The sequence below is a fragment of the Taeniopygia guttata genome, chromosome 14 (genome assembly GCF_048771995.1).
Source record: "Taeniopygia guttata chromosome 14, bTaeGut7.mat, whole genome shotgun sequence".
Taxonomy (NCBI): Eukaryota; Metazoa; Chordata; class Aves; order Passeriformes; family Estrildidae; genus Taeniopygia; species Taeniopygia guttata.
In genome coordinates, this window is record NC_133039.1 from 2,701,882 (window position 1) to 2,714,740 (window position 12,859).

The window sequence follows — 12,859 nt, forward strand, 5'->3', positions numbered from 1 at the left end:
TTAATTGTGAAGTCTCAAATAAACACTTTATACCAGGATGTGCGATACTGCTGCTAAGGGTTTCCCAAGCAGAGCTTTACATTCCTTGCTATTTTCTTCACTCTGCATTTCACTGTGGGTCATCGAGCCCTCAGTGCTGCACTTCACCTGTGTGCAGTAAAGGTGTAATTCTCTTGGGGTGTTGGAGTATCTGGAGCAGATGGGGCTTGCTTTGCTGTGGAGCAGGTTAAGGGAAGAGCTCCCTCTCCGGGTTGGTGCTGTAGACATGTAATAAATTATCTGGGATTTCAGCAGAGGTTTAGAACCACAGCATTTCATTGCTTTTGGCTGCCAGGAATGTGCCTCTCAGGCAGCATGAGGTGTCCACAGGCATCCAGCACATGTCCCCTGCTGTGTCCTGTGTGTATGACCCAGTGTGAGGTTTTTCCCTCAGCTCTGTCTGCAGCCCCCACTGTGAGCTCTGCATGTGCCCTGAGCCCAAAACCCCAGCCCTGACAGGAGGGCAGTGCTCCAGGGCTGGGGCACCTACAGGTGGATATACAACATGTATATTCAATCATTTCAACAGTATATAAAGAACATATATGTGTGTATAAAATATATACCTAGGATGTGTATACACACACACACATAAACAGCCTTTTGTATAGATAATAATTATATACTTGTATTACATATAATATTATTCTTAATTATATATGCACACAAAACAATTTTTATAGCTACCTATAAACCCAAACAAGGAGCCCAGTCTGTCCTCTCCCTGCTTCTGCTGTGCCTGGGTGGGTAAGTAAGTGTGAATGACAGTGTGTGGGTAACATACACTTATAAATACTTTAAATATAAGTTAAATATATAATTATAGTTATGCATACACATGTGCATGCAGATATGTGTGTTTATATGCAATATATACACCATAAATTATATTTATAAATTATATAAAGCATGTACATGTGTATATCATATAAAATCACATATTTTAGAAAACAAAGTATAAAAATGTCTATACATATACAGGTGTGTGAAATACATTTCGCTTATGTATTTGTAAATTGAATATTTCTGAGTGCTACATCTGTACATGAATGTGTGCATATGAACACCTCATACATACACACATTTTATATATTACACTCTATCCACTATGCATTTATAGTTGTCTTGAGTAGCCAACAACCCCTTCATAAAGCTTATTTCTCTATTCCCAAGAACCAGCTATCCTTTGTGTATGTGTGTGCACACATAAAGAAGTATTACAGAGAAAATACGCACAATATGCACTGTAACACACACATATACACAAATAATAGATAAAATAATACACACTGTGTGCCAGGGTAGGGCAGATGGTTTGGAGGTGTCCCACACCCCTGGGGCTGTGCCAGCAGCAGCAGCTCCTTGTTTCCATTTGCTGCTTTTTAACCCCACCTCCCTCCCCTGCCCCAGCACCACACAGCCACGGCTCTGACATAATAATAATTTATTGGTTTGAATGACATTTAGTACCACAGTTGTCTTACCAGTGACAGAACGAATGCACACAGCCGATGAGATGCTCTCAGCTACACAACCAACCTAAGAAACGCGTCGGACAGGTCCGTGGCTGGGGCTGGGCCCTCAGGGCACGCTGGAAATCTCCTTTTTGGGTAAAAATCCAGCACCTGGTGTGCAGGTCCCAGCCCGCCCGCCCTAACTGCAGGAATTACAGTGCTCAACACGGCGCTGAAACGTCACTTCAAGCAGCTTTTTTTTTTCTTTTTTTTTTTCTTTTTTCTTTTTTTTTTTTTTTTGGGCAGGAGAAGAAAAATCAACCAAAAAAAATTGAATTATTGGGGGGAAAAAGTGCAACCACCAAGTCTGGAGAAGGGATGTGCCTGCTGGGAGTGAGGCTTTGATGGTGCCCATCAGCAAAACTGCAGATAAAGCTCAACCCCCAGCTCCACACCAGGCTCCCCAGCTGGGGCAAAGCCCCCAGACCATGGAACAGGGATGACCCAGGGAGCTGAACACAGGCCTGGCCCCCAAAGCTCTGCTCTCCCAGCATCACCCCACGTGTTGGCATCTCCCTTGCAGCCCCCTCCTCCCTGCCCTTCGTTAGCTTAATGAGGCTGATGATGCCCATTTCCTCTGTTTCTAAATCCTGCGTGACCCTCTGCAGGTACAGCATCCTCCCCAGACCCCAGGGGATAATTTACTTATCCTTTACCCCGGCACCACGGCAGGCTCTGCTGTTTTGCACAGCACCATTTCGTCCTTGCAGGCTGTTTCCCATCCCACAGGGATGGCACCCCTTGGGGACTTGCAGCCCCCCTGGAAAGGGCTGGCAGCCATCTGGAAGTGTGGGGATGCTCAGCTCCAGCAGCCAGGGACCTGAGCATGGGGAAAAGTCCCAACTGCCCCCGGGATGTGCCACCAACAGTCTCTGCCATCCTGGAGAAGCTGGGTGCCCCTTCCACGGGTGTGGGGTGATGGGGTGCAGGACCACCTGTCCCATCCCACAGAGCAGCCACAGAGCTGAATTTCAAGTTGGATCAGGATCTTCTCCGATGTTCCACTGCCGCCCTTCCGACATGATCAGGTGAATGATGAGGGGAGAGGGAAGTATTATTATTGTTATTATTATTACTGTTATTATGAATTATTTTTAACATTTCAAATAAAACCACGTTGTGTTGTAAACAGAAGCTCACTCCTCAGGTCTGCCCAGCCAGTCCCAGCTAAGGTTTATGTTTGAAATGGGCTTCCACTGAAAGGAAAAAACAGAGAAGATAAAGTTAAAACAAGGCAGGTTAAAACCACTGGCAGGTGGTGACAGCCTGGCACAAGCCCACCCTGACAGTGGTCCTTACTGATGCTCCTTGGCTTCAGTTGCCCCCATAACCATACAGCAGCACGGACATCACAGCAGAGGCAGTGAAGAGGGAAGGATAATCCTCCTCCTCCTCCCTCTCTGCTCAAACACCCTCTACATCCCCCTGGCCAGTGAAGAGCCTCACACAGAACAAGAGGGAACGATGGCCCGATCCCCAGTCCCCTCCAGCCCAGGGCACGCTGGGGCCAGGGCTGACATCCAGCCCTGCCCAGGGAACACACCTGCGTATTCCTGAGGCAGCATTGGCCTGCTTATGACTTTCTGAAAGGTGGTGATCCACTCCAGCTGGTCGTCCTCCGTCTCGCAGGCGAAGAGGAATTTCCGATCCGGGGTGACGATGGTGATGCCGTGCTGCCAGTGGTTCCCCTGCGTGGATGGTGGGAGCCCTTCCAGCACCTTGTAGCTGTTTTCCTTGCTCCCAATAAAAACCTCCCCTCTAGCAAAGGCATCCTAGGAGACAGCAGAGCAGTCAGGCAGGGGTGAGGTGAAGGGAGCTCTGCCTCCCGGGCAGCCAGGACAGCTCGTCCTGCAGCAGCCACAAGCCCATCAGCCAAACCCCAACAGCACCACCCAGAGCCCTGCTCCTCACCACAATGCAGCACCAACACCAGGGAGCCAAGATCCAGATGCAGAATATCTGCTTTTAAAGCGGTTTTGATATTTATAGGGTTACTGCACACCAGGCAGAGCCACCAAGCAGTGACAGTGTTGTGCCCTCTTGGCTCTCCCACCAGCCTGCATTTTGCTGCAGATCACTATTGTAATTATTCCTGCTATTACTCTTAGCAGTAGTAGTAGTAGTAGTAGTGCAGGTAATTCCCAACAGGCAGCCCAGGCACCTTCATCTTACCAGGGGATCTTTGAAATACATGAGCCGTCGGTCGTCCATGGTGAACCATCGCTTCTTGAATCCCTCTGTTTGCTGAGGAGTCAGAAAATGCAGATGACACACTGCAACAGCACAGCTTCTCTTGAACCACACATGGCCCAGGAGTCTCAAAGCACCTGGAGCAGCCTGAAGGGCTGGGGGAGCTGGGAGCAGATGGCTTCTGGGCCATCAGGGCCACACAGCCAGGGTCTGCGCCAGCTGTACCAGGAAGGGGCATTTGGTTTGAGATGCAGAGTTGGATTTTTTAATGTTTGCTCCCAGATGAGGAAAGTGCATTAAACACATTCACAGAGTTATGGCTTTGTCTCTCTGGCAAGGGTTGGTTTGTCCCACCAGCAACCCCTTCTTGGGGCCATACAGAGCAAGACTGGTGTTTGGAGGGACTGAAAAATGCTTCAGGTCCTACCTTTGGCCCTGTTTTCTCCATGTATCCTTCCTTCAGGTAGTTTCTAGAAAGCTTTGGCACCAGCTGGAGCAACCAAAGAGGACAGAAAAGAGCAGTGTGAGATGGAGGGGCCCGGGGGTCACTGAAGGAAAAGCCCCACTGAGCTGGCCCAGCCCTGAGCCCACCCCACAGCTCTGCCCGAGAGCTCCAGTCCTGCTCCTCCACAGCGCTCAGGAGAGGAGGCTACAGCACGAAACACCTTGGAGCAGCTGCTCAGCACAGCCAGCAGCCTCCAGGAGAGTCTCCCACTCTCCTCTCAGGGCGCAGGGCAGCAGGGACAGAGCCACCCTGCAGAACCACGACTGCACTCCTCCCAGGGAATTGGTAGAAGGCAGGAAATGCAATCAGATTTCAAAATCTACAGCCAAGGAGGTAGCAGGGAGTAATCAACAAGCAGCACCACAGTGATGTTACACCCCAAGAGCAGCACACAGCCCTGGCTGCAGCACGTCAGAGCAGCCTCTGGAATTGCATTAGCCCAGGGTAACACAATTAGCAGCTCCAGCCCCCGGAAAACACAGGCATTCATAAGCCAGGCTGCACTGACCTGCAGAGGAGAACTCAGGCAGGGCACTGACATCCTCCTGCCCTCACCTTTCCTGCCTCCCAGCCTTTGTTTTGGCTTTTGTTATTACAGCAACAGCCTTTGAGATGCTCAGGGCTCCTGCAGGCGGGGCAGAGCTGGCGTTGCTCCCACAGCCCCCGTGTGTGCAGGGGCTCAGCATCCCACCACAACCATTCCAGCCCAGTAATTGCAGAACACTCCGAAGGATGGAGCACTCCCCAAGCCTTCCAGCTTGTTAGCAGGATGCTAAAAATGAGCAAGAAGGGGAAAAAAAAACCCCATCCAAGCAGTGCTGCAGGAACACTCACATCAGAATCACTGGCTCCAGGGAATGCCACTTGTAAGTAATGGAAACGTGCTGCCCGGATGGCATTGAACCAATCCACTATTTCCTAGTAATGAGGAAGAAAAGCAGAGTGAGGAGTGCAGCCTGCACATAAAATAACCTGATCCTGCTGTGTTTCATCTCTCCCATCACTCTGGCCCCAGTGACAGAGCACAATGTAGCAGCAATCCTCAAAAACACAGAATGCAGCAAAAAGGTGAAGGATGTGGAACATTCAGCTGCTGCTCCAGGCTGCCAGACATGTACAGAGCTCTGCAGCTTCACTCAGCACCGAGGGGCTTTCTGCAGAGGGGAGGATTTAAACATCTCTGAACTGGCAAAACCAGCCCCAAAAGAGCATTTGAAATATTGAGCTGACCCTATAAGCAGGGCTGGGCTGGTGCAGCCTGCCCACCCACCCCTGTCCCCCAGCCCCTCAGCAGGATACCTGAGCAGCACCTGCATCCCACCCGAATTCCAGCAAAATACTTTAATGTTTTGCTAAAAGAGCAGCTTAACATCTCTTTGTCTTTGCATCCCAATCTATCAGCTGTGTCTGAGTCCTTTAGGGACAGCCACAGTGACACTGAAGTCCAAGAAGCTCTGGCACTTCTCCCTTTCCTTGGAAAAAATCTCTCTCAAATTTTTTCCTCCTACAAAATAACTGTTTTATAATTTCTTTCTTTTTAAACTCATGTATTCATTTATCTCTGGTAAGACTTGTGCAGCATGTCTCTGAAGGTTTTGCTGAGAAATGCCACATTAATTTTGAGTGTTCCACACAGGGAGCACTCGAGCACTGCCTTGTGGTCTGAGATGTGGGAGCAGCAAAGGCATGTTGGAAGGAGATTAGGAGCTGCCCTGCCCGGGATGCTGAGCACAGCGAGAGGGATCTGAGCTATCTTGCTGTCATTAATGCATGTGAAGCTTCACACACCAGATCAGGGACATGTTCAATGAGCCAGACTTAATCCTAAAATAAACACTGTCAAACCCTTTCAGGTGAGGTCGCTGTAGTGTAGGAAAGACCATATCAAAGGAGAAGTTGGTCTTCTCTAAGAGTTAAACTTTTTTATGCTTTAGAAAAGGTCTGGGTAAGGAGGAAAGGCTCACATGAAATTTTGAAATCTCAATTGTAAGAAGCTGAATTGGGGGTATCTCAAAAATGGTCTAATGTGGCAAATAGCCATTTCCAAAATTTAAAAATCTTTGCTTTGGTTTGTTAAGCTACTTCAAGTTGAAATTAAAAGAATCCCAAAACATAATAGGACAGACAGACAATGTTTTGGAAAACTCTGACCTACTTTCTGAGGTTTTACTCACTTATCATTTGCTTTCCTACCCTAAGCAGCTAAAGACACCCCAGATAGCATCACAAAGAGGATCAGCGAGAAGAATTCACTCCTGAAATTAATGATGACCAAACCAGGCTGGAGCTAATGAACAATAAGCTGTGATGTTAAAATTTTGATATCTTCTACAGCCACCAATTGGGTGGTTATATACATATTTATTTATTTATTTACCTGTGGGTCTTCTCTGTGATCCCAATGTGAGGTAGGGTTACACCCTGCACAAAAGCAGAAGCTGAAACCCTCACTGACTTCCAGCAGTAAATTGCTTTCTGGAATATTGATAATCCATTGACACAAATGAGGTTTGACCAAATTCTCCTCTGTAAGAGTGGTGAGGCCCTGGCACAGGTTGCCCAGAGCAGCTGTGGCTGCCCCATCCCTGGAAGTGTGCAAGGCCAGGATGGGCAGGGCTTGGAGCACCCTGGGATAGGGGAGAGTGTCCCTCCTCAAGTCAGGGGTGGAATGAGATGAGCTTTAATGTCCTTTCCAACCCAAACCTTCTCATTACCTCCAGGGCCTCACCTTGCCATCTTCGTGATAGACAAAGATGTTCCTTGTGCTATTGTCCTTCAAGTAAGTGATCTGCAGTCCATGTGGGTTCCCGATTTTTGCAGGCTGGAAAGTCGCATTTAGGTGTTCGATCTTCATAATTGCTTTGGGTTCTTTTGCCTGGAAAGCACAGCTGAGTGAGCAAACACCTGAGAAGTGGCTTTCAAACCAACAAACAGTTCACTTGGTCAGAAAAAAGGCCTATTTGAGGCCTCCATTAGCTAAAAGCACCTGAATTCCAGCCCACAAAACCAGCTGGTGATGAGATATCTGAGACTCTGCTCGGGTGTCAATGAGCCCTTCCTGCCAGCCTGGAAACATGCTCTGTCCTCCTGCAAAATTCAGCAGGGATACAAAGAGAGACAGACTGCTAACTAACAGGCCAGGATGCTTTGTGCACCCACAGATAGTTCATCCTTGTCCCAAAGGATGGAGGATTATCCCCTTTGCCAACAGCAGACCGGGTGCTCGGCTGGGAAGCACCACGTTCATGTCCCCATCTGTCCCACCCTCTCAGGTGAGCCACTGGCTGCTGACTCTGCTCCTCCCTTGCAGTCTGAACTGGGAACTTTCTCTTCAGAGGGACAACTATAATCCTTACAGCCACCTCCAGGGTGGGTTAGCCCAAGAAGGAGCCTGGGTCAGGCCCCCCCAGCCCCACCTGCACCCTCAGTGGCAGCCCCATAGCTCTGTTCACGTTCCTACAAAGTGTCTCTAGAAGTTGGCCACCCCTCCAGGACTGCACTGAGAAGTGAAACACAAGTGAAACCATCCCAACAAATACAGATGAGCCCCTTGGTGACAGCAGTTTCAGAGCAGGGCCAGGGGCCAGCAGAAGGGTGGGGTGGTGCCATGGTCCCAGCACCGTGCAGAGGTGTCAGTGCTGCTCCGGGAACTTGGGGACTTTCTGAGGACACACAGCACTGGAGGGTGCCCATGGTGGGGAAATCCCAGCGGAGAGGATGTCTAGACAGCACCATTCCCACCACAGCTGTGTCAACAATGAGGCAAAGCAGCTTTGAACCATCAGAGCAGCCAAGAGTGACTGAATGGAACCGCTGGGACTTTCACTTCTCCCTCAGCAAGGACTGGCTCTCTCTTCTCCACGAGATGCAACTGGACCATAGCAAAGCAAGCTGAAGGGGAAGATGGTGCTGTCAAAGCCATGGAGAAGTGAGGTTGGATGCTCCCACCCTCTGGATCATCACGACACCATAACTGCACCACCTGCTTGGGAAAGCTGGCTGCTGGCTCAGCCTGGGCTGCTCTCAGCTGTGATGGTCAGGGGAGACTCAAAGGTCAGAAAAAACACCTTGGGATTCTCCAGTACACAGTGCTGAACAGTGGAGTGTCCATCCACTCATCACAAATGCAATTTTCATGGTAATAGCTCCATTTCCCACAATAATGAAACATGCTCTGGGGAAGAAGGCAAATACTTGCACACTGCTGGACACTGGAACAGAACACCAGGGAGTTTTCCCTCTGGATTGCAAGCCATGCCATGAAAAGGAGGATTCAGACCCCAGTGACCTCTGCAAGGTGGTGACACCTTCATCACAAGGTAGTCATCCATATGAAACCCACGTTAGTTGGATGATGCAGAGCCACAGCTGAGAAAAACTCCTTTGCTGGTGGTTTGAGAAAAGCCCTATGGACTTTAAAGGGCAACAGAGCAGGAATGTGAACAGGCCCGTGGGGCACCTCTCCATGAGTGTGCTGGAGGAGCAAGAGCAAGCCCCACTAAAGGGAAGGTGAGCTGAGCCTGGTGCTCTTGTCCTGGAGCAACTGGGGACTCAGTGACTTTGGAAACTGTAGAAATAAACTGGTGCCCTGGGAATTACATGTTCCAGGATGCTCTCACAGCTGCAATGTGCACACAGCAACCCTAGGTACTCACATCGTTTTTGTTGAAGTACTTCAGAGCACCTTCCCTCTCTGATAACACAAATTTTCGGCTTAAGAATTGCCCATTGTCGCGTCCTCTCTTCCACAGAAATCCTTCTCGGTACCCTGCAGCAGAAAGGAATGGCTGAGAACCAGGGACAAAGTGCTGCACTTAAAAGAGAGCTGGGATAAAGAAAAGAACTAAGGCTTCAGAACTAAGCAAACCAGGTGTGTGGCTGTTCTGCTGAGGACATGAAGGGAGCAGGCATTCTCCTTCAGACCTGCCCTTCTCACTCTGCTCTCATTCCCTGCCAGCAGTTTGTGCTTCAGACATCTCCACTCTGACACCCAAGGAGGGGCTGCCTGCAGGGCCCCTGTGCACTGTCACAGCTCAGCCCTGTCACAGCACAGGCAGAGCGTGCCCCTCTGACAGTAAAAGGGTTTTTAAATCATGGGGATTTGGGAGTTTGAAAGAAAGGCTTGTAGGCCCTGGGAAAATACCCTGGGAAAGTATAGGCCTTGTACTTGCTAGAACTGCACCTGTGTAACCAGTGTATGATAAAAGATACAACTGTTAGATGTGATGACTGTTTAGTAATTAAATATAATTACTATTTGAGCATAAGAATAATCAAGAGAAATTGTGGTCAGGGGCTTGAGAGAGATCATGAGAGGTTCATGCTTGAATAAGGTCAATGTATACAATAGAACAATGTACGTTTAATAATTAATATGTAAGCTATATAACAATCGAATATAAAATATGTTCAGCTCAAAAGCTGTGTGGGAGTCAGATTTGGGTATGTACCCCTGATTTCCAGAGCTCTTCAATAAAAGCACCTGCACATAATCATATCCTGTGATTCTGTGTGCTCCTGAACGCTGACACCTCTGTCCCTGTGAGGCCCAGCAGCCCCTGCTGCCTGCATTCCCACAAATCCACCCTGTCACCACCCAGAGATGCAGAGGGGATGGTCCCAAACCCTCGTTACCCCTACAGCCACAGCCAGCACTGGGGGGTGACACCCCTGCCCCCCTAATCCCTTCCCCTCAGAGCTCTCTCCACCCCTGCAGTGCATCATTGGAGCATCATTGCCCGTGTGCACCAGTCCAGTATCCAGGGACAAACACTGCAGACACCTGGGGATGACAGGGCTAATTATTGTCTCTGGTCCACCCATCCAGCTTGGGAGAATCTTCCCCAAAGGCAGGAGCAGACCCAGCTCACTCAGCTCAATTCACCCCTACCCCACTATGGGCTGGCCAGGAACCGTCCCTTCCCAGCACAAAGCCCCTTTGGAGGGCACTGGCAGTGCCAGAAAGAGAAGAACACACAGCAGGCAGGATTACCCCAAGTCTGAGCGAGGGGAAGCAGCCAAGGAAGCAGCCAGAGCCCAGCCAAGGGCAGCTGCACCCCAGTGCAGGGCAGGAAGAGCCCAGGCTGCTGTGCCAGCAGGGCAGAACTGCTGGGGAGCCACAGCTCTGCTTGAGGCAGGGCAGGTGCTCCTGCCAGGCCCCAGCACAAACCCCCCAGTGCCCTGTGGCAGGCTGGACACCAGGGAGCTGCTCAGGAACGATGTCTCTGTGCAGGAGACAGGACAGACAGGCAGGAGGTTCTGTGTCCAGCTCTAAGGTGGCAGGTTTGCCTCAGGTGAGGCAGAGGTGCTGCCAGGGCTCTGATGGCACTGCTCCCTGAATGGCAGCACGTGGAGCAGCTTTTCCTCAGCCTGTGAGGTTTGGGAACCAAGGACAAGTGGCTTCTGCTCCTGAAAGGGGCTGGGTTTCAATGCCAAGCAGCAGGAGAGCACTTCAAAAGCTATTGCTGTTCATTCCACTGAGGAGCAGGGAGGTTTCAGAGCCCCTCTGTGCCTGGCACTTGAGGAACTCCGATGTCTCACAGGGGGCTGGACAGAGCTGGCATGGAGGAGAGGACATCAAACAACAGGACAGTGATATCTCCCAATACAAACATGGGGAGATGCAGGAGGAAAGCCCATCTTTTCCTTCAGGAATCCCCACCTGGCTTTGTGTGGCTCAGCAGAGCACACAGAGCTCAGCTCGTGTTGGCCCACCTTGGAGCAGCTCCTGCCTGTGGGTCTCATCCATTCATTCATCCATTCCAAACACAGGATTGGTGAAGGATGCTGCAGTTATTCCTGGCTGCACTTGCTCCCCTCCACAACACTGATTTTTTAGCATTCAAGGGACGGAGAATAAAATTACTCTGCATCTCCCCAAAGATGATCTCAAATCATTGCTAACCCTGGCAGATGGGCACCATCATGGCTCTATATGAAGAGAGGGAAGCCCAGAGAGGTTTGCTGAGCTGCCCAGGACAAGGCTGTGAGCCTTGTCAGCCTGGAAACCCAGTCTTCCCTGCCCTCTTACATTGGACACTTCATCATTTTGATGTTCTCTTTCCAACTTGTTGTGTCAAAACACAGGATCCAAATTCACTTCAAGGAAGAATTACAAAAATCCAACAAAACCAAGTGTAATCCCATTCTGTGGCTCACATGTTGGTTCTTCCCAGGCCAATCACTTCAGCAGAAGAGACAAAGCCAGCTGCTGATTTCAGTGTACTTTGTACAGATTTTTGCTTGCTTATTTTCTTTTTCTTTTTTCTTCCCTTCAGGGCTGCATCCTCAGGAGCTGCTCCTCTGCTCTGCCCAAACCTGAACCCCTGTCAACACCCATCAGTGCAAACCACCACGAACAGCCCTTGAACCCAACATGAACCCACACAGGTTCCCCAGGCAAGCTCTGTGTCAGCAAGTTGTGTCCTCCAAGCCCTGACCCAAAGGGTTGTGAAAACAGCCAGAGAAGGTGCTGAGGAACAGAACTGCAGGAGGCAGAACAGGGAACAGACCTCACACTGGAGGGCGTTGGAGACAGAAGATAAACCCCATCTTCCTTGTCTCATGTCTTAGCAACAGTTTGTATTTAGAGGCACCTGGTCACATTCAGATCCTCAGGGGTGGCGAGGCCCTGGCACAGGGTGAGCACAGGAGCTGTGGCTGCTTCCCTGGAAGGGTCTACAGCCAGGCTGGACAGGGCTTGGAACAACCTGGGACAGTGGAAGGTGTCCCTGCCATGGCAGGGTGAAATGGGATGATCTTTACGGTCCCTCCCAACCCAAACCATTCTGTGATGGCTGTTCTGCTCAGATGGAAGCTGAACAAGCCCTACAGCACCTTCGGACTGCTTGTGTGACACAGCATCGTGTCACCAACACGTTTGCTCCTCTCCTGAGGCACAGAACGAGGGATGCAACGACCTGCCATCATCCCATGGATCACCAGTACCTAACCAGGAGTGCAGAAAGCACTGCCTGGGCAAGACTGACAAAAAAACCCCACTGACACTGCTAACATTGCCGCTGCCACGTTTCCTGCATCACTTCTGCCACCTGCCAAGGAGCAGAATGCATCACTTTTGCTTTTGCAGGCACAAACCTGTGACACCTGCAAAAGCCCCAGCAAGCAGTAGTGTCAGCCAGCAAATGGCACAGGATACAACCACACAGCCCAGATGGGTATTTCTGACCTGTTATGTGGCTTCCAAGGTAAAATGAGGAACTGCCCCTTCCACGCCCATTTCATCCCAACAGCTAAAACTCTGGGGCAAGGAAAACAGGGTCACCAGGTGGGTTGGCTGAAAAGAAGATGGAGCATGGCCTTGTGCCATCTCAGGTGGGCTGGTGGCTGCAGCTCCTTCAGGCACATAGAACTGGCAGCACCCACTGGGTGCTCCAGCACAGCCAGCCTTCCCCTGCCTGAGAGCCAGAGAGGAAGCAAGGGAGAGGATTTGATATAAAGAACATTTCTTGTAGCCACCATCGTTCCATCTGACTTCTACCAGCATTTGGTACAAGTTCCCCAGTTTAAAGAAGAGGGATATTGCTACTTCCCCACCTCAGAAAGCTGTTACAGAGCTTAGTTAATGATGGGGGGGTTTGGTCTCCGAGAA

General features: G+C 50.1%; 1 protein-coding gene across 2 annotated transcripts in view; it reads right to left on the reverse strand.

Moving 5' to 3' along the window:
• Positions 1-1,468: 1,468 nt before the first annotated feature.
• The window catches only part of ADAP1 (ArfGAP with dual PH domains 1), a 49,277-nt gene continuing 37,886 nt past the window's right edge, over positions 1,469-12,859 (reverse strand). The window contains exons 5-11 of one of the 2 annotated variants that reach the window (XM_030284387.4): positions 8,904-9,016; positions 6,977-7,123; positions 5,083-5,166; positions 4,171-4,233; positions 3,726-3,797; positions 3,097-3,325; positions 1,469-2,749 (exon numbers count right to left, since the gene is read on the reverse strand). In XM_030284387.4, coding sequence (XP_030140247.1) covers positions 2,721-2,749; positions 3,097-3,325; positions 3,726-3,797; positions 4,171-4,233; positions 5,083-5,166; positions 6,977-7,123; positions 8,904-9,016 — 737 coding nt within the window. In that variant the 3' untranslated portion in view covers positions 1,469-2,720. The remainder of the gene's footprint in view (positions 2,750-3,096; positions 3,326-3,725; positions 3,798-4,170; positions 4,234-5,082; positions 5,167-6,976; positions 7,124-8,903; positions 9,017-12,859) is intronic. The other variant, XM_012577912.5, reaches the window with a different exon arrangement.